Source organism: Citrus clementina, unplaced genomic scaffold (assembly GCF_000493195.1).
Source record: "Citrus clementina cultivar Clemenules unplaced genomic scaffold, Citrus_clementina_v1.0 scaffold_7, whole genome shotgun sequence".
Lineage (NCBI taxonomy): Eukaryota > Viridiplantae > Streptophyta > Magnoliopsida > Sapindales > Rutaceae > Citrus > Citrus x clementina.
In genome coordinates, this window is record NW_006262075.1 from 13,931,871 (window position 1) to 13,954,478 (window position 22,608).

General features: G+C 34.2%; 1 protein-coding gene and 1 pseudogene across 1 annotated transcript; both read right to left on the minus strand.

The window, feature by feature from the left end:
* Positions 1 to 911: 911 nt before the first annotated feature.
* On the minus strand, positions 912 to 3,527 carry LOC18035968 (G-type lectin S-receptor-like serine/threonine-protein kinase CES101). The gene is made up of 6 exons (XM_006427488.2): positions 3,452 to 3,527; positions 3,153 to 3,271; positions 2,869 to 3,079; positions 1,918 to 2,155; positions 1,686 to 1,833; positions 912 to 1,495 (listed from the first exon to the last, which is right to left on the minus strand). The coding sequence occupies exons 1-6, from the start codon at positions 3,525 to 3,527 to the stop codon at positions 1,184 to 1,186; spliced, it is 1,104 nt and encodes a 367-aa protein (XP_006427551.2). The 3' UTR covers positions 912 to 1,183.
* Positions 3,528 to 6,020: 2,493 nt separating this feature from the next.
* Positions 6,021 to 13,791, minus strand: LOC18036037 (annotated as a pseudogene).
* Positions 13,792 to 22,608: the final 8,817 nt, after the last annotated feature.

Consider the following 22,608-nt stretch of genomic DNA (forward strand, 5'->3'; position numbering starts at 1 on the left):
CGCGCATTTATTACATTTAGCCAGTGGGTACTTTTTAGAAGGTGGATTCCTCTCACTCTAGTGTTTACTTAATTTAAAAAAGAAGAGAGTGGGAGTGGGAATCCGTAAATCCCACCTAATTTTAGAGTGGGGAGTGGGATTCCCACTCCCATGGGGGGAGGTGGGAGTGAGAATTCACTCCCCCCTCTTCACATTTTATCCTTATAAAAATAAATAAATAAATAATATTTAATAAAATAAATAAATAATATTTAATAAAATAAATAATATCATATTTAATAAAATAAATAATATCATATTTATTAAAAATAATAATTATATCATATTTATTTTATTAAATTTAATAAAATAAAAATAAATAAATATTATATTTAAATTAATAATATTAAACATTAATTTTAATAAATATTAATTATTTAATTAATTAATAATAATAAATATTTTATTCTAAAAAAATATTAATTTTGTACTATATTATCAATAATAATATTTCATTTGTGTTGCTATTATTAATAATTTTTATTCACATAATTTAAATTAAAATTAATAAAAAATTATGATTTACATAATTAAGAATATTAGTAATTATTATTAATTTATAAATATAATAAAATATTTATTTTATTTTCCAAATATATTTTTTATTAATTTTTTAATTACAAATTATAATTCTGTACATAAGGATAAAATTGTAATTTAAAATAATTTACTCTCAATCCAAGACAAAGTAAACAAATAATTAGAATTCTGATTGACAATCCATACTTTTATTTAGTCTAAGTAAACACCCTACTCCTACTCCCACTCCACACTCCTAATTCAAGAATTTTCACTCCTCAAGATTCTCAATCCAATTCAAAAAGTAAACGCAGCATTAGTTATAATGACTGATTGAAAAACACGTGCACGGTTATAAAATGAACGGGAAAAGAAGGATGACAGCTAGCACTCAAGATTTTGGTGTACTTCATTATTCTTGAAATGGTCAGTACATATTGACTTTTAACATTTCACACCAGCGAGTCAAAAATAGGAAACTGAGTTCAAATATTAGATCAGAGGAGTAATTATAGCAAACCCAACCCGAAATCGTATGAATTAACTTGCATCATCTTTTGCAACTTTTGGAAAAATCCTTGAAACCATTTCCCAAAAAAGGACTCGATACACATTAAAATAAAAGTTAGCGCGCTTCTAAAAGTGAAATCGTTACTTGGTTGATTGAACAATCTTCTGTCTTGCCGGTGGACGATGTTGAAGTGACTGTATTTCTTACATGCGAAAAAGCAGGTTGTTTCGGAGGAAGTAACGTTGCAGCTTCATTTGTAAGCATGGATACAACATCATTCATGGTGGGTCTATCATCAGCACTTTCTTGTACACAAAGGAGAGCTGTGTTCACGTATCTTAAAAGCATATGCTTGGAGGAATATTCATCTTCTAATATTGGATCAATCAACTCCAATGTCCTGTTGCTTGTCCACAGATCCCATGCCTAAACAACCATACGATGTTAGTAGATAGTCCTACACTCGATATAGAGAATAGTTTAAAAATAGTCAGGTGCAAAAATCCAAACGTTTTCGCATTGTGCGTGTCCACACCTGAGCATGACTTTTGAATTCATATATATTTTCACCTAAGTAAATATAAAAAGAATATGTGCAACAGCTTTTGTTACTTACATAACCTAGCAGATTGAGAGAGTCGGTTCGATAAAATCCAGTGGTTTTCTTGCCACTTACAATCTCGAGCAACAATACTCCAAAGCTAAACACATCGGATTTAATTGAAAATACTCCTTCAAGTGCATATTCGGGGGACATATAACCACTGTAATTCAACAATCAATTAATAATAATCAGTCATTTATGCATAACTTAATCACTTTAATTATGATTTGTGTCATTTACTTACTAAGTCCCAACGATCCTACTAGTGTTTGCTTGTAACTCATTTCCTCCACAAATTCTTGCCATTCCAAAATCTGATATTTTGGGATTCATATCTTTATCCAACAAGATGTTACTGGCTTTTAAATCTCGATGAATAATTCGTACCCTAGAATATTGATGAAGATAAAGAAGCCCTTGAGCTATCCCTTCAATAATCTGAACACGTGTTACCCAATTTAATAGCATTCGCTTGGTTGGATCTAATTTACAACAAAAAGACTAAATGTCATTATACATGAAAATAAAAAAATGTTGACCGCATAATCTGACGTAAATTGATCTAGTGACTTCATTTTTTTTTTTAATCTGATAATTGGATGATGTTAATCATTAAACTTAAAAATAGCTAAATGAAATAGTAAATGCTAAATATTCTTTTAGGTTAGGTAAACAAAGGATTGAGTTGGACTAGTTATTAAGATTGAAGTGGATTGGATTAGACTGAATTATTTTATAGTAATGTTTTGTGTTTGGTTTAGTATTGGACCGGATCATATTAAATTCAATTTAAGGAAGTTCAAAAAAACTATTTAAAAATTATGATTAAAAAAACTATTTAAAAAGTACGATTATTTCTTAAAGCTATATTGTTAATTATTGAATATTATATTAGATATTCAATTTCAATAGAAATTAATAATTGAATAATTTTGAAATTTAATATTATGTATAAGTTTTAATAAATTATTGAATGAAATTTTGATATTTAATCTTAAATTAAATGCTAAATGCTATTTTAAATAAATTAATGAATAAAATTTGGAAATGTAATGTGGGCTAAATTCTAGTTTAAATAAATTTTGAAATAATTTTTTGATATATAACTTTGTATTAAATAGTAGTTCAAACAAATGTATGAATAAAATTTGAAGTAAGGAATATGTAAGAATAAGAGACAGATGCAATAACTAACCGAAAAGAAAGAAGTCCAAGCTTTTGTTAGGCATGTACTCATAGATCAGAATCTTCTCGTCCTTTTCTATGCAGCAGCCCAAAAGCCTAACAAGATTCTTGTGCTGAACCTTGGCTATCACCGAAGCTTCATTTTTCATCTCTCGCAAGCCTTGTCCAGATCTTCCCGAAAGCCTTTTCACAGCTATCTCATCTCCTTTTTTTAACACTCCCTGAAGATGGTAAATTTATAGTTCTGTTGAAAATGAAATTATTGTTCCAAAGAAAACGGGGTATCTTTAGCACCTTATAAACAGGTCCAAAGCCACCCTCTCCGAGCTTATTTGCGTCGGAGAATTTATTTGTTGCAGTAGAAACACTGGAAAAACTGAATAAGGGCAGTTGGTCAACTTCCTTCTTTTTGCCTGCTTATTGTTTGCAGGAAGCTCGATGATAACATTATCGGCTTTCAGGTTCAGATCCAAATCAAACTTCATCAAATCCTCCCCTGAATGGTAATGGAATTAAAGCTTTAATTACAATATGTATATGTACGTACGTATATTCAACTCTCAAAATCGTGCAATTAAATGGGAAACTTTTACCTCTGCTTCTAGGCTTTCTCCTCACACAAAAGAAAATCACGCCTAGAATGGCCACTGCTGCCAGAACAATCGACATGGATAAGAAGGGGATACTGGGATTTGAAGCTACTCCTGAAGTGAATGCTAATATCAAGAAGACAGCAGACACCGAGGCAACAAAAATAATGAAGATTGCAAAGCGATCCATCGAGATCGATCAAATGATTATTCCAAATGTTGCGATGTGTATAATTCATGTATTTAGGAAAAAGACAGGGACGACTTCAGGTCAGCTGGGAAGAGTCGTAAACATGTGCGATTATTCACATGGTCTTTGAAAGCACAGGGAAGATTCGTAACGTGCTGTTGTTGGACTAAGAGACATATTAATTTTTCAAGGGAATGAGTTAGAAGCAAATACTGTACAAATTAGAACCCGTTGACTTTCAACAAGCGGGTAAAAAAAAAAAAAAATAGTGATAAAATCACCGTTAAGATGACTTTTTTTTTTCCCTTCTGTTTTTTGGGTTGTAACTAACGACCAAAATATTGTCGTTTAGATAGTGATTTTGTCGATTGCCTTTTATCAAAATCTCCTTTCTCCCCTTCTTATTATTTTATTTTTAATTTAGTTGAAAATTAAACATAAAAACATAAATATTCTCATACCAATTTTGATATACAAAATGATGTCGCATGAAAATAATGAATGAGTAAAAATCAAATTTATGATCATTTTTTCACTATCAATCGGATAAGCTTTTGCACTGATGCTATACAAAAGTTCAAACTAATTAATATAGGCAAGACTTAGAATGAATGAATGATCAGCTAGAAAAAAAATCGGATGCATGCTTTGGTTAAATGCTGCTAGAGTGATCGACAAGAATAACGACATAAAAAAAAAAAAAAAAAAAACTCCAATTGAGACTGCAGACACTTGGTGTCATTTTTCGATTGGTGTTTTCTATATTTATTTTAAAGAAGTAAAATAGGTTTTTGATGTGATATTCCCAAATTGAAAAGGCATTTGGTAATTTATTTTCTAAACAATATATAAAAATAAAAACAGTAAAATATGTTTTTTTTTATTTGTTTGACAATATAAAAACAGCGAAAATATACGTGGTAGAATTTTGTTTTACAAAACAACTTTTTCAGTAATTCATTATTTAATGCATGTGGTAATTAATTTCTTAATGTCTATAATCATTATTATTTTATCAAGAAAAAGTAAATGGGCAAGTGTAAAAATATATCATTTAGTTAAAAATAAAAATTTCTACAACCAATATTTTATAATAATGTTCAAAGTCACATCTGAAAAAAGGAAATAACAGAAATTAAAAGTCACGTACACATAGAACTATGTTTCTCAAAACAAACAATTAACATTTAAGATTAACTCCAGTTCTTATTAAACAGGATTAAGAAAAAAAAAAGAGAAAAAAAAAACGGATTTTATACTTGAAAGATACATATGCGAAAATTTAACAATGGGAAAAAATAGTAAAAAAAAAAAATTCAAATAGAGGGATCTTGTACATAGGTGATCCAGGAAATTAATTCATTGGGGACAATGTTATAATAAAAGAATTAGTGAAAATAATTTTTTAAAGTTTAATACTCAATGATATTAGTAAAAAGATTCTTACACTTGTTCCCAATGCTTTTTTCATATTTTAAAAATATTCAATAATAGTCTCATTATCATTATTTTATGAATTTCGATGGAGTACCAAAAAAGAGCTGAGAAGTGAGAGCAGAGGACTCTGTTTTTTAAATTGAGAGCGGCGAGCAAGATTTGAGAGAGAAGAAAATCGTTTCGAACTTTCGCTAATATTTTGAGTTGTAAAATGTCAGTTCGTCCCCACGACAAAAGACAATTTATAAAATTGATTCATTATTAAATTCTTTTTATAAATTGTCCCCACTGAAAAATAATTATCCCAAAAATTAACAACCCTCTACATCTGCTTCTTGACTTTCTCCTCACACAATAGCAAATCATCAAATCTTCCCCTGAATGATGGAGAAATTAAAAGAAATTAAAGCTTTAGTTAAGATATGTAAATGAGAAGTGGATGCTAATATCAAGAAGACAGCAGCAAGGAAACAAGAATAATGAAGATTGCAAAGCGATCCATTGAGATCGATGATCGAATGATTAATTTTCCTAAATCAATGAGTGTTTTATTATCAGAAGTAACATCTTTACAGATTATTAATAATTGTTAAATATAAAATTCGCAGTAAGATAGTTGTTAAACAAAAAAAAATATATCCAATCACTGTCGAGACTTTTCCAAGTCTAACAACACAATGCAAACTTATGTACTAGAGTTTTTGTCTTTTCTTTTTTCTGAGAAATCTTTTTCATTTTATTTTTATTTTTTAGACATATATACAATTTGAAATCACTAACATTTATAGGACTCTAGATAAGTAATAAGCTCAAATATCTGCTCTCACTAATATTGAAGAGAATGAGCCTCATACGACTGGGCTACAAGCACAAGCTGCCATAGATACTAGATTTTTTTTTTTTTTTGAAAATAGTAAAATTATATCATCTCTAGTACACCTTATATACATATTTCCCGTTTTCAACTAGTCATATTTGTTTTTGAGTAACACTATTTACACATAAAAATGCACAAAACCACTAAAAGATAAACTAATTCACGTTATTAATTGAACAATAATGATAGAATCACAAATAGTTTTTTATAAATTAGTCAGCCAACTACTAATGTCGCAGCAGCTGCTGCCACACAAAACACATGCTTCAGCTGCCTGCACTAAATTTGCCCATTTAACTTACACATAAATCAATGCTCTCATGGAATAAAAAACAATACCTGAGGATTCTGCAAGTTGAAGACAATTAGATTTCTATCTGCAGTGCCAACAACCATAAGTTGATATCTCACCGTATGTGCATAGCAGCGATCAGGCAGCTGTTGAGTGTGAACAGGATTTGGCTGCCTTGTATCCCAGTACCTAATTACATATTGCAACATCAAGAGGGTAAGGAACTCAAAATACAAGAACATCAAGAGAGTATAAGTGACTGATCAACTACACAAAAAAATCGTACAAAGTGCTTACAGATAACACATGGCACCACATGGAGACACAGTAAACTGTTGACCACATCGGATACCAAATAAAACGAAAGGATATACTGTAACCCCAAAAGGAGAAAGAAAAGAGCACAACACCCACGACTTAGAGAAGAAAGAAAGAGAAAAGCCTACAATATTAAAGCACTCATCATGGACGTTTCTCTTTAAACAACACCTAAATTATATAAGTATGGACAAAGAATGCTGACAATTTGAGAATCCATAGCCCCTGCCAGCTCTATCCACTTTGAGCATCAGTAATTGTCAGTACAAGTTACGGTGGCAAAGCAAAATACGCACAACAGTTCCATTCGTTCATCTGAACATCACTTTTCTGTTTGAGGTCATGTGAACTGACCACTTAACTATCCGCATGCACATATTGTCCCACTTGGCAAGGTCATTATACTCAACGGCACAACGAAGGCTTCTAACAGATGAACTTATAATTATAAAACCAATTTACTGCCCCAACCAAAATGCGACATAGACTGCAATTTTAAATAAAAAGAAGCGAAAAAATCTTGCTTCAATGTCTTGTCCCAGCTTCCTGTAGCAAGTAGATTCATCTCTGGAATCCAAGCAACCTCCTTAATTGGCGCATCATGCATAGCGACAGTCACTGGCTGACCACCAGAGAGTAAAGGCCACATCTTGACCTGCTTGTCACATCCTCCAGAGAAGACAGTAGTTCCATCATCCTTTCATGTTGAGCATTGGACCTTCAAATTTCAAAGATAAGAAAAAGGTTAAATTACCAGCAATCACAAATTCAACAGTATGTTATTCTAACTACCATAAATCTTGCTTTAGATTACCGGATGGTCATGCGAAATTGATGCATGGGCGGTGGCCACAGCAGTTCCACTGTGTGAAATTTCCCAACACCTTACCTGTGAAAGCATTCAAACAAGACGAATGAGAATATCAAGGATGTTAACCAACAAACAGAAAGGCATAACTAAAGGTATAAAAAAAGCACAGAACCCGATTGGACAAACCTGATTATCCCATGAGGTTGCAACCAAGATATTGGCCTTGGGACTGAAACAAAGGCTTGAAACAGAACCATTGGGAGGTTGAGAGACACCTGCCATTGAAAAATTTCACATAAATACTTTTGTAACAGCATCTTTATATTAAAAGATCAACCAAGCTTACTCAAGTATCCAACGAAGCTTCAATGAGAGAACTACACTTCACATACACCTACATGATATCAACATCTAGCGTATAAATTTGGAGCCTATGACCAGAAACAATTTATCTCATTTGAAAATTTGGTGCAACAAACTTTTACATGACCAATTGTAGAAAACTTATCTTTATTAACCTAATGTAAACGTAACAGTGTGATTCACTTACTAACTACTGTTCTTTTACACTGAAACTCCAACACATTCACAAGCTTAGCCATTGGTTCGCTTTCAACAATCCGTTCAGCAAGAAAGCAAGCAAACAAATGATCATAGCTTCGCATACATATTTAGCATTAAAAAAAAAATCTTTATCCGAAAATGTAGAATTAATTTTTACATTAACACAAGCAATTAAGCTTAACCCTGACAAAAATAAATAATAAATAATTTATATATCTTTCTACTTAATCCTTACAACATCATCATAAGCATTAATTCAACAGTCGCCATGTTCATCATACACAAGAAACCGACAAGAAATTTAACGGTAAATAATTTTTAAAGATTATCGGAAAGAAAAAATAATAAAGAAAATAAATAAATAAGGTATACCTCGATGGACTTGTTAGGGTTTTGATTGGTGGCAACGGCAGCAGCACCGAAAGTAGCCATTATTGCTTGAAGCAGTTCAGTTAATTTGCTATTAACTTGCTAATTTTTTATCGTTTCGTGATATTTAGTTAGTGAGTGACAGAGCGAAAGATTATTTGTTGATTCGGTGATGATTTTGAAAGAAGAGGGAAACGAAAAGCAAAAGAGAAAAGCTAGTTATAGAGAGGACAGAGGAGAAATGTAGTGGGTGTAGGTTAAGGCTCTGCGCATACCCCGCGTAGCGTTGTATCAACGCCTGTTAACTGGACTGCGCAAAAACTACGACCAGCCAGCCAAGGCTTGAGTTGAGTTGCCGCTAGGGATGGCAGGAAAGTGAGCGCCCGGCCCAGCCAGGCTTTGGCTCCACTTTTAGGCTTCGGGTCGGATTAGGAGTTAAGGTGTTCGAAATTGAGCCGGATCGGGCTCGGTCTAGGGGTTTATCAAGAAAGTCTGAGTCCGATCCTTCAGCCCGACAATTAAATATTTAAAAAAATATTCTAGTTGTATTGAGGTTGTACCTTTTTAAAATGAGTTTGTTTAATTAGGTTTTTATTAGTAGAACTTTTATAAATAGAGATTTTGATCGTAGAGACCAAATATCTTATTTAATATTGAAAAGTTCTACTAAAAAATAATCAAATAATAACAAAAAATTTGATTAGGAGCTTATGGGATTAAATAAATATTTATAACCATTAGATAATGCATACCAAACAGACTACTAATTACATTGTGATAATTGATATTGTGTTTGTTTCTATTCAATTTTATTTTAATTTCATGTAATTTTATTGTATTAAGTGTCACTATTACTCATCATTAATTAGTGTTATTTACTATTAATAACCTTTTCCCCCCTTTTTCATCTTTTAGTCTTTCTTTCCATGTGAAGGTTGCTTTTTCTTCCTTCTTTATAAAGGTTAGTCTTTCCTTACATGTGAAGGCTAACTTTTCTTTCCTTGTAAAGATTGGTTTCCAACTCATTCATATTATTTCAAATCTCTATAATAAATAAAAGCATATTATTAAAATAAATATAATAATTTATATATTTAAATTTATTAAAACATTAAAATATTTTAATATTATTAGTCTACTGCATAGATTACATTATTTATATAATATTTGTATTTATTAAAAAATTTAAAGTCTATTTTTTTTAGATAATAGAGGTAAATGGTATAATAATCAAAAGGGGTCTTGGTGTCCTTTGACGAAAACTTAGAGGTGTTGGTGACAATTTCTCAAATCTTGGAAGTGTAGATGTGCTTTCCCCCTTACTAATATGTATTATACAATTAAGAGTCTACCGATAGACTGTCTATATTAACTCTATTATAGCACAATCTAGATTTCTACCTCATGAATATTGGAAGGCTATTTGTTCTACCTACAAAATCAACTGAGAAAATTCATATCTTTACGTAATTTTTAATTAGGGGAGAAAAATTTAAGAGGACTTGGGAGAGTTGCAGTTCATCACTTAGCTAACTGCTGAGGTGCAAGCTGGCAAGAAAATACTGTAAAAGTTAGATAAATTATGAACAACTATATTCAATATAAAAATTGCACAATACTAATGATTCAAAATAATTGACAATAAAAACGTTATTGGCGCACATACTAAAAGCTTTTATTTGTTTATTTGAGAGTTTTTCTTATTCATTTATTTAAAAAGTAGAATGGTGGAAAATATTCAAATAAAATTTTTAAGAAATTTTTAATTCTAATTTTATCAATATCTGAACGCAAGTTACAATTGAATAAAACTATTTGAAAACCACTCAACTACGGTGTGGTTTAGGAATTCAAGGATTGAGAGTGTGGAGTGAGAGTGAAAATAGGTTGTTTATTTACATTGGAAGAAGAATGTAGAATATGAGTAAGAATCTCATTTATATGTTTACTCTGATTTGGACCGTAAATGAATTATTTTAAATTACACTTTTACCCTTATTTAAAAGATTGTAGTTTCTAATTACAAGTGAATAAAAAATATATTTGTAAAATAAACTATTTAATTTATCATTAATTTTAATTATATAAGTTACTAATAATTATTAATATTCTTAATTATGTAAATCATAATTTTTTATTAATTTTAATTTTAATTACATAAATTAAAAATTATTATAAGAGCAAAACAAACGAAACATTATTATTAATAATATAGTACAGAATTAATATTTTCTTAGAATAAACCATTTGTTATTATTAGCTATCAATATTAAATAAATATAATAATTTTATTTTCAAATAAAGATAGTATATTGTAATATTATTAATTCTCTATGAATATAATAATATTACTTTTAAGTAATTTTAACTTAGATTACATAAATTATTATTTTTAACTAAATATAATAATATTATATAAATAAATATAATGTTTTTAATTTCAAATAATATAATATTATTTTATTTTAATAAATATAAATTTTATTATATTTCATAAGAAAAAAAAAATGTGGGAGTGGCCTTGTGAGAATCCCACTCCTTACTAAAAAAAATGAGTGGGATCTATGAAGTGGGAGTTCCACTCTCCTCCTTAGTCCTTACATAAGAAAGAAAACATACACTGAAGTATGAAGAATTACAAGGGCTTGAATTAAACACAATATAAACTAATATTTCAAGTGAACAAATGGAATATGATCATGAATCGCTATGTATCCAGCTTGGAGTTGGAATCATACAAAATCTTGCTCATATTAATTTACTATGGACTCACAGAGATATGTTGTGTATGAATTGCGACGATATAGATCAAACTTGGAACCAATTTTGCGATAAAGATTGTCTCAACAACAGATAAAGATTGTCAACGTTATTAACTCTATCAAACAGAGAAGAAAAGAGATATCAAACATCTATGACAGAAGAGAGAAGCAAAAGCTAGCTTACATGATTGTTCAAAAGGAGAGATTTAAATCACTTCACACACGAAATCGCCGATATATAAATTTGTAGATAAGATCGTTATACCATTTGTTTACCTGCACGGAAAACATTAGAGGTGAAACAACTGCTCCGAAGCCTACAGCAAATCCAATTGACATGGCTATGAAGAACCAATCAATTTCGTCGCTTGAAGCTGGTGGCGGTGAAGGTGGTAACTCAGAAGGACGTGTTTGGCTTTCATTCGTCAAAGGAGGTCCGTACAATCCTTTGTTTCCTTCATAAGAAGTTGGTGAAAATGATTGGAGTTGAGTACTTGTCGGAATCTTTCCCACTAAGTTATTGTACGAGAGATTTAGCACTGATAGGAAATTTAGGCTTGCAAGCTGGGAAGGAATTTTTCCACTGAGGTTGTTCATTGAGAGGTCCAAGGACTCAATCTGTTTCAAGTTCCCAAAAGATGATGGTATCGAGCCTGTGAGAGCATTGTGCGACATGTTCAGAGCATAGAGTGATTTGAATTGTCCCATTTCTTCTGGTATTGGCCCTTCGAAATTGTTGCTTGAAAAGTCAATGGAAGTGAATATATTTGGCACCTTCAGTAGCATGATCACTACACTTCTTACTGTAACTGTTACACTAACCTCATAGAACCGGTTGCTCGACATATCATATCCAAGATGGTTGAGCTCAGATCCGGATTTGGTTTCAGCAACCATCATCTTCTCCATGGTAAGTAGCCATTTTCGTGATAGTCTTCCGCTGAATTTGTTGGATGCTAAGTCGACTATTTGGAGCAAAGGCCAGGAGAAATTATTTCTCAGACAGCGAATGTGTCCGGAGAAGTTGTTGGATCGCAAAACTAGGACTTGCAAAATAGAAGCATTCCTTAACCAGCATGGGAAATTATCACTGATATGGTTATTCCTGAGGTCTAAAACCTGCAGCATATTGCAATTGGCAAGAGATTTTGGAACCACTCCTTCTAGTTGATTTCCACTGAGATCTAGAATTTGCAACCCACAATTTCCTGGAAATATTGTGTCAGAAAGAGTGCCATCGAGGTTGTTTCTCCCTAAATTTAAAACACCTAGAGTGTTGCTACTCTTGGTGATTAAACATGCAGGAATTTTGCCACTCAAATTGTTGTTTGATAAGTCAAGAACTTGAAAATAGGTAGCCTTGCATACAGATTCCGGAATTACTCCAGCAAGACTATTGTTTGCAGCGGAAAAGAATGCGGTTTCTGACATGAAATTACCAATGTCAGCTGGGATGGAAGTAAAATTATTGTGGGAGTAATCGACGTAGGAAGTATTTGGTGACATGGGAGGGATATTTCCTCGGAGCTGGTTGGAGTGCAGGTCAAGCAAGCCGATACCAGAAATAGAGTAAGGTTCTTGCAAGCTCACTAGGAGATTGTGTGAAAGATTTAAGAAGTAAAGATTGCCACTACCAACTTTCCAAATCCAATTTGGTATTTCTCCAGATATTTGGTTATTTGAAATGTCCAAAACAGAAAGTTGTGATTGGTTTTTTAGAATAGGAATGACCCGTGATTTGCTTGAAGCCAGTTTCAATCTGCTAAACTTATTGGAAGAAAGATCGAGGGTATACAGGTTTCTGAGTTCAAAGAATAATGAAATGGGAACAGGCCCTTCTAATCTGTTGCCGCTTAAATCAAGGTCAAACAATACAGATGAGGACACGTTTGACAGTTCAGGAAGTTGGTTCTCAAACTGGTTGTTGGAGAGCCGAAGCATCTCCAGATTTGGAAGTATAAACAGAGATCTGGGAATAATTCCATTAAGTGAATTGTGCGACCAGAGAAATGGTTAGATGAGAAGTCCATGTGAAATAATTGGGTAAGATTAGCCATTGAAGGGGGAATTGGCCCTGTGAAATTGCACCTTCTAACCTCTACCCTTGTCAAATTTTCAAGATTCCCAATGGAATCTGGTAGTGTGCCTGAGAATCCCGTCCCAGAGAGGATCAGGTTCCGAAGAGAAGAATTCTTAGGAAAGTTTGGCAGAGAACCCTGAAGCAATTGGTTAATTGACAAGTCAAGAGTCTTAAGAGTAGGAACCTGCAATATCTTTTCTGGAAACTTCCCTTGCAACCCACACTCGCTGAGATCCAAGGCCTTCAAATTCGTCAGATTGGCCAAAAATTCTGTACCTGAGGATAGACCATAATTGTAATGCAAACGAATCACGGAGAGTGACCGTAACTTTGCCAGGTAGTGATTGATTGGACCTGAAAGATCACAGCCGGACAAGCTTAAAACTTGTAGATTGGGCAGAAATGATAAAGCTTTGCACCATTCAGCTCTGGAGGCGGACAAATCTACTTGATCCAGATGTAGTTCTCTGAGCTCTGTTAAGTTCTGCAGAAGCAAGCTTAAGTTTGGGATCTCAATTCTCCCGGAAAATCCTCTTGAGCGCTCACGGCCTGACAAATCAAGAGTAACCAACCTTGTCAAGCTTGAAATCTCAATGGGAATCTTCCCTGCGAAGCCACCCTGGGAAAGATTCAGATAAGTCATGTTAGGAAATTGGTGGGTGAAGCAGACACGCAGCTAAAGTAAAATTGATAGAAAAATAAAGAACAAGCACAAAAGAAAATACCAGAAATTACGTGGTTCGGCTTTTAGCCTACGTCCACGGGCGAAGACAGAAAGAAATATTATACTAGTGAAAAGGAGTTACAAGTATTGTAGTATTTTAGCTCACTACCCAAAACCCCAATACACCCAAACTCTCAAATCACTAAGCACACAAAATTCTTTGCTCTTGCAAGAATCACTTCTCACAACTCTCAATTCTCTCTACAAAATTGGATGATAAATGAATTAGGGAGTTCTCCCTTTTATAGCCAAAAAATGGTAATTAAAATAATATATACATATTTCAAATGTTGTTGCCAACTTCTTCTTTTTCTCCATTTGGACGGCACCATTTTCTTTGGCCGGCTGCACCATTTTCTTTGGCCGGCTTGTCAAAGCCAACTTGAATTTGCCTTGTGGCCACCGACTTTGACATTTCTCCCACTTGGAGATTTGATTGAGAATCAATCAATCTCCACATCATCCTTTCTGCTTCGCCATAATCATGTTGCCTACGTTTCTGCTAGGCCACAAGAGGATCTACTCCAGACAAACTTATCAGTATTTATCGGCTTGGTCAAAACATCTGCTAGGTTCTCTTTGGTATGGATTTTCTGCAAATCCACACTTCCATCTTCCACTACTTCACGAACGAAGTGATACTGAACTCCTATGTGCTTTGTCCTGGAATGAAAGGCTGGATTCCTTGCAATGTGCAAGGCACTCTGACTGTCACAAAACACAAGAATTTTCTGTTGTTTGTGCCCGAGCTCCTCCAATAACCTTTGTATCCAAATAGCTTCCTTGCAAGCTTGTGTAGCTGCCATGTATTCTGCTTCTGTTGTAGATAAAGCCACAACGGTCTGCAGTTTCGAAACCCAGCTTACAGCTGCTCCCGCAAGTGTAAACACATAACCAGTAGTGGATTTTCTTTTATCAAGATCTCCTGCAAAATCTGAATCCACATAACCCCTGACAGTAAACTCTGATCCTCCATAACATAATGCAACATCTGAGGTTCCTCTGATGTATCTCAGAATCCTTTTCACAGCTATCCAATGCTCTCCACCAGGATTCGCCATGTATCGACTGACTACTCCCACTGCTTGTGCAATGTCCGGTCTAGTACATATCATAGCGAACATCAAACTTCCCACTGCTGATGCATACGGTACTCGAGACATCTCCTTCCTCTCCGCTTCATTGCTAGGACACATACTTGAGGATAATTTGAAATTAACAGGAAGTGAGGTAGAAATTGACTTACAATCTTGCATGTTGAAGCGCCGCAAGATTTTCTTCAAATAATTCTTCTGCGAAAGCCAAATCTTCATGTTATTTCTGTCTCGGTGAATTTGCATCCCTAGAATCTTGTTTGCTGGTCCCAAGTCCTTCATTTCAAACTCCCTAGCCAACTGTGCCTTCAATTCTTGGATTCGATCTTTATTGGGACCTGCTACCAACATGTCATCCACATACAACAGCAAAATGATGAAATCATTATCTTCAAACCTCTTGTAATATGCACAATGGTCTGAACTGAGTCTGTTGTATCCAAGGCTCATAATGAAGGAATCAAATCTCTTATACCAACACCTCGGCGCCTGTTTGAGACCGTATAGAGATTTGTTCAACCTGCAAACCAAGTTCTCCTTTCCTGTTTCTGCAAAACCTTCTGGTTGGAGCATATATATTTCTTCTTCAAGTTCTCCATGAAGAAATGCAGTTTTCACATCTAACTGCTCTAGATGTAGGTCAAATGTGGCACACATTGCCAAAACTATTCTGACTGTTGTGAGTCGAACCACCGGCGAAAATATCTCGTTGAAGTCAATACCTTCTTTCTGAGCATATCCTTTCACCACCAATCGCGCACGATACCGCTCCACTTGGTCATTGCCATCACGTTTGATCTTGTATACCCATTTGTTTCCAATGGCTTTTCTTCCGTGTGGTAGTGGTACAAGTTCCCATGTCTTGTTCTTGTGTAGAGCTTCAATTTCTTCATGCATTGCTGTCATCCACAAAGCAACATCTGAGCTGTTTAAAGCTTCATGGAAAGTTGAAGGCTCTCCATCCTCTGTTAGAAGACAGTATGCAACGTTGATCTCTGTGACATACTCCGAGTGCCACGTCGGCGGTCGTCTCTCACGAGTTGACCGACGAACTTCTGGAGCCTCAGACTCGACTGGTTCTTGTTCCTCGTGCTCTAGTGCTGCTTCAGAAGAATCTGAATCTTCTAGATTATTTTCCACATATACTGGCACAGTCTCTGACTTTTCTTTTGTAGTGCCATCATCCTCATCTCTACTTTGCAGTTGATCTTCTACAAAGATAACATCTCTGCTGATGACGATCTTGTGGGCAGTGGGGTCCCACAGACGATACCCCTTTACTCCATCAGCATACCCCAAGAAGATACATCTTCTAGATTTTGGATCCAGCTTTGTTCTTTCTTGGGCATTGTACATCACGTACACAGGACATCCAAATGCATGTAGGTAGGAATAATCAGCTGGCTTTCCAGTCCACATCTCCATCGCTGTCTTCAGCCCAATAACTGTAGATGGCGATCGATTTACTATATAACAGGCAGTTTTGGCTGCTTCTGCCCAGAATGAATTAGGTAGACCAGCAGTCCTCAACATAGCTCTTATTCTTTCTGTAAGAGTTCTGTTCATCCGCTCCGCCACTCCGTTTTGTTGAGGAGTGTATGCCACCGTGAACTGCCTCTGAATACCTTCTTGCTTACAGAAAGCAAGAAACTCACCGTCTGTATACTCTCCACCATTATCCGTCCTTAAGCACTTGATCTTTTTACCAGATTCAAGTTCCAACCGCGCTTTATATTCTTTAAACACTAGAAATACATCTGACTTTTTCTTAATTGGATACACCCAACATCTTCTGGAATAATCATCAATGAAAGTCACCATGTACTTTGCACCTCCCATGGATATATCCGGTGATTCCCAAACATCAGAATGAATCAAGTCTAGAATGCATTTACTTCTAACAATAGATCTACTGAATTTTAATCTATGCTGCTTACTTGTAACACAATGCTCGCAAAATGGTAAACTTACCGATTTGAGCCCTGGAAGCAATTTTCGCTCAGAGAGAATCTTCAAACCTTGTTCCGACATGTGGCCAAGTTTGAGATGCCATATCATCGTTGACTCTTCTCCATTTGATGCGACACACGCATCAGCCTCCTGTAGCGTTTCTCCTTTAAGCATGAATAGATTAGCACCGATCTTTTCTGCCTTCATCAATACAAGCGCGCCTTTAACGATCTTCATAATTCCATTCTCCACATGAGTTTTGTACCCATGACTATCCATTTGTCCCAAAGACAATAGATTTTTCTTCAGGCCGTTGACATGTCGTACCTCTCCAATTGTGCGAATTGTACCATCAAACATTTTTATTTTGATAGTACCAATACCAGCGATCTCCAAGGCATGATCGTTACCCATATATACAGATCCTCCTGAGATAGGTTCATATGTGTGGAACCATTCTCTCCTAGAGGTCATGTGCCAGGTAGCTCCTGAGTCTATAAGCCAGACATCAGAAAGTCGTTTTCTGCCTTCTGAAACAATTGTTGCCTCGCTGTAGAGTATTTCGCCATCATCCGAGGTACTTGCTACACACCCCTGAGCATTTGATGACTCAGGTTCTTTACCCTCTCTTCTCTTCTGATTACTCCAACACTCCTTTTTGACGTGCCCTTTCTTGCCACAATTGTAGCATTTAACATTCTTCTTACTTCTAGATTTTGATCTACCATGATTTTGACTCCCATTGGGGCCACGTTCCGTTGATCTCCCTCTCGTCACCGATAGCGCCTCCGCTTGCTGCGAACTTGCTTGTCTATTTTCCTTATTTTTCCGCCTGCTCTCCTCATTTAGTACGGAGGCTGCAACATCGTCGAAAACTAGACTGTTCGCTGGATTGTTGTTCGTCAGGTTGATGATGAGTTGATCATACGAATCTGGTAGACTTTGAAGTAGAAGCTCTGCACGTTCATTTTCCTCTATATTATGACCCAACGTTGTAAGTTGTGAAAATAAAGTCTTCAAGGTGTTGATGTGGTCGGTCACCATTGTAGATTCCGCCATTCGAAGAGTATAGAGTTTCCTCTTCAAGAAGATTTTGTTGTGTAGTGACTTGGCCTCGTACAATTTTGTGAGAGTATCCCAAATTTCCTTCGCCGTATTTTTCTCTGCCACACTGGATAATACTCCATCCGCAAGTGCCAAGTGTAGATCAGAAATGGCGTTGCTGTCTACCTCGTTCCACTTGTCATCAGGTATCTCCATGGGCCTTTCTCCAATTGCTGCCAAACAATTATTTTTCCTCAATACAGCTTTCATCTTCATTTTCCACAACGAAAAATTATTTCCGTTAAACTTCTCAATTTCATACTTTGCCGCCATTTTGTTGATAAATACCGCACACAAGTTAGTGTACCACCTTGAATAGTTGTGAGTATGTGTGAGAATGCACACCAGGAAAGTTCCCAGGAAAGACTGGAGGGGTCACAATGGTCCCACTTAAAACCCAGACTCCTTAAGCTCTTATCGCCTTTGTGACAGAACTTTCCTAGACATGTACAGAACCACACAGTTGCTTTACTCACACCACTATTCCCTGCTTTGCACCGCAAAATTCTTGGATCGCTTCCACCGTTTCACGTGAATAGTGCCGTATACGTGAATAGTACCGTATACGTGAATAGTGTCGTATACCGTATACGTGAGTAGTGCCGTACGCCGTATACGTGAATAGTGCCGTACGCGGTATACGTGAATAGTTCCCGACTCCAAAAATAAATACAACCAATAGCTCTGATACCACTGTTAGGAAATTGGTGGGTGAAGCAGACACGCAGCTAAAGTAAAATTGATAGAAAAATAAAGAACAAGCACAAAAGAAAATACCAGAAATTACGTGGTTCGGCTTTTAGCCTACGTCCACGGGCGAAGACAGAAAGAAATATTATACTAGTGAAAAGGAGTTACAAGTATTGTAGTATTTTAGCTCACTACCCAAAACCCCAATACACCCAAACTCTCAAATCACTAAGCACACAAAATTCTTTGCTCTTGCAAGAATCACTTCTCACAACTCTCAATTCTCTCTACAAAATTGGATGATAAATGAATTAGGGAGTTCTCCCTTTTATAGCCAAAAAATGGTAATTAAAATAATATATACATATTTCAAATGTTGTTGCCAACTTCTTCTTTTTCTCCATTTGGACGGCACCATTTTCTTTGGCCGGCTGCACCATTTTCTTTGGCCGGCTTGTCAAAGCCAACTTGAATTTGCCTTGTGGCCACCGACTTTGACATGTTTGAGGGAGATTTGAATCTTCATAATTCTGTTTGGACCCCAAACCGTGCTCAGCAGGCAAAGAGGTAAATTTAAGTGCTTCAGATTTCCACTTATTGTTGCATTCTCAAGTCCGCCAATGATTGGTTCCCTGCTCAAGTCGAGACCAATAACATGACCAGCCTCATCGCACCTTACACCGCTCCAATCACAACAATCAGAGCTTTGATGACTACTCCACTGACTCAGTTTTGTAGATGGATAGACACTGTGATTGCTTAATATGAAACTGTTCTTCATTTGGAGTAACAACGATTGTTGATCGCTCTGACATTGGCCAGAAACCAAAACCATTTGGATCCCAAAATAATTGGCTAAAAAGGGTATCAAGAAAGGCCATGATAAGAGTAAAATTGGTCGCATTGTTTTAATAATTGCTGAAATGAAACTCGTAGAGGAGTGATGAAACTTGGGAGTTGCGATGAATTCATTTAATAGGAAAAAGATGGCCGAAGTTCCCTAGAAGTTACACCCCCAACGTATAAACTGGGAGCTAGAAGACTACAAAAGTTCAAACCAATTAATGTTGCCAAGACTTGGGAGAAAAAAAATAAGAAAAGAAAATTGGATCTTTTGGTTAAATGCCTGCATCAAATACAGGAATCTTCCATTTCCATAGGTCCAAAATTACGACAATAAAAAGTTAGTGGGAGACCCGCGCATAAAACTATAGAAGTAAGTCGCTTAAAACTTGGTTGGGCTCATTTCTTTTAGCATTGTCTTTCATTGTATACTGCGAACAAATATCTTGTTACAACTTCTTTGAAAAAAAAAAAGTACTCTATACACAGATATTAAATTTTAAAAATTAATTTTTACTTTGTAGACCCTTTAAAATGCCAAAATTATCCCTACTTAAATCATTTAAATTAATTTACTCAAAACACTAATAAAAATATTCAGCACACTCAAAGAAAATCGTTTTAATAAATGTAGCATAACTAGCAACAATGGAATTAGTCAAGTTTTAAGATAATTTTATTTATCAGTTTTCGTTAATTAAAGAATGTATTCCATATCAAATTTTGTACCTATAAATTCTTTAAGATCAAGAAGTATGTACTTTCACTACCCCAATAATAATTGAAAACCAAATTGTAATCTGACACAAAGAAGAAGAAGAAGATGCTGACTGGGTTACTAGGTTTAGAGTGCTTTAATTTATTTATTTTTAAATTAAAGACAAAAAATATGAACACCTTTGCAATAATTTCAGTTTATTTTATGTCTAGAAAGATGTAAGTCTTACAAATATTTTGTCTTCAAAATTATTTAAAAATTGATTTGCTGCATGTTCAATGAATTATATTTTAAGATGTTAGATATAAAAGATTATATGTTAAATAATGAGTGCATTATATGAGTTTTAAAGTAATTAAGTTGTATTGGCTCATAAATAAATTGTTTTTAATAGTAATTTATATGATAATTAATTTTGTAATTAAATTATTTTCTTAAAACCAGAGTGTTCAGAGTAGTTTTTAAGATGGAAATAGCCTATATCTTATTGCAACTAAAATTTAGCATGAACTCTTAGAGATCGTCTATGAATATTGCCCATACAATATATATATATATATATATATATCTATGGTGGAGCCAGTTTGGAGGTGAATATTGTCTCAATGACAGAAGTTAAAGGCCCTTATTTTAAATTCTTGTTAATTATTTTATTAACTTTGTCAAACAGAGAGAAGAAAAGAAATCTCAAACAAATAAGACATTTTGTATGTTTGGCATACTTCATCTAATGGATATAAGTACTTATTTAATTATATAAACTCTTTTAAGATTTATTGCTTGGATTTTTTTTTTAGTAGAGCTTTTGAAAATTAAATAACTTATTTTTTCTCTACTAGTAAAATCTCAAATTTTGGGCCTTTCGGAATAAAGGTTATTTTTTAAAAAATATTAAAGCACCTAAAATATCATTTATTTATTCGCTAATTTTATTTCATTTATTTCATAATATAATTTTAAAAAATGTGCTTATTAAATAATTTTATAATTTTTAATAAAACTTTCCATTGACAAACAAATAACTAAAATTATTTTTATAAAAACTTTTTTAATAAAAAATCTATTTAAATAAGTTATATTTGGAAAGCTATACCAAAGTCAGTGTAAGAGAAAATTAAAGCAAAAACTTTTAGGATTATTCAAAGCAAACTAAAAGTTTTTAGCTTTTAGGCGTAGACTTTGGAAACTAATTAAAATAATTTTGAAATGAGGGATAGGATTTTGAAGGGAATGAGTTAGAAACAAGCACTAATGGAATCGTTGGGACCTAGTAAGCATGTGATAATTACAATCTTATAATTATATAATTCATAGGAAGATAAGCGTATTAATTAAAATTTAGTCCATTTCTTTGGAATCTCTATATATGTTCTGATCCTCTCAATCCATCGTTTTACAAATTGTTGATCTTGGCCTCTCCAAGTTCGTAGTTTCTTGATTCGGATCCCGTTGAACCAAAATCATGGCTCCATGCATCGCTGCTTATATTAACTAGGATTCTTTCTGCCTTCTCCAGTATATTAATTTTAATTAGTATCAGACCCTATTGAACTAATAAAAATTAGGGTCTTTATTTGTTATAATATCCAACAATTAGTCCCAAAGAGTCTAATCAAGTGGTTTTTACACAGATTTACTTAATTAATTACGGGAGTTTGAATCTTGAAATAAGTATAATAAAAAAAAATTAATTTAGACTTTCACTATTCCTCTAGTACATTAAAAAAAAAAATCTAATAATTGATTGAATGCAATTCGTTCTCGCATCAAACTCAACTTTGATATGCTTGCGGGACCCGTAGACTTCGAAAAGTCTTGTAAGGATAGAGCTAACATTTGAATTTTGATAGTTATTTTATTGCTTGTAATAAAAAAAAAAAATTGATTGAATGCAATTCATCTCGCGTCAAACTGAAGGTTAATATTGCTTGTGGAACCCGCAGACTTGTAAAAGCCGTAAGGATAGAGCTAACAATACAGGTTTTATCCAACACAAGATTCATAGACACGTTGGAAAATTATTGGGAAATTTACCCATTTGACCACCTTCTAAACTTTTAATATAAGAAAAAACCACACTCCATGTTTTCTTACAATGGCAATCATTTATAAGGTTCTTAAACTAAATATCCGTAAATTCTCAAAATTAAACCAAAAAAAAAAAAAATTCCGCCCAACATCGCCCAAAATCATCTCCCATCGCCCCAGCTACACATGTAGGAGTTTCTTCACTTCTAGCGTTTCTTGAATTCTGGCGATTTCCTTCACTTTCAACGGAGATTTGCTTCACTTCCGATGGCAATGTGTGAGTTATAGTTTGATTCTAGCAAGTTCCTT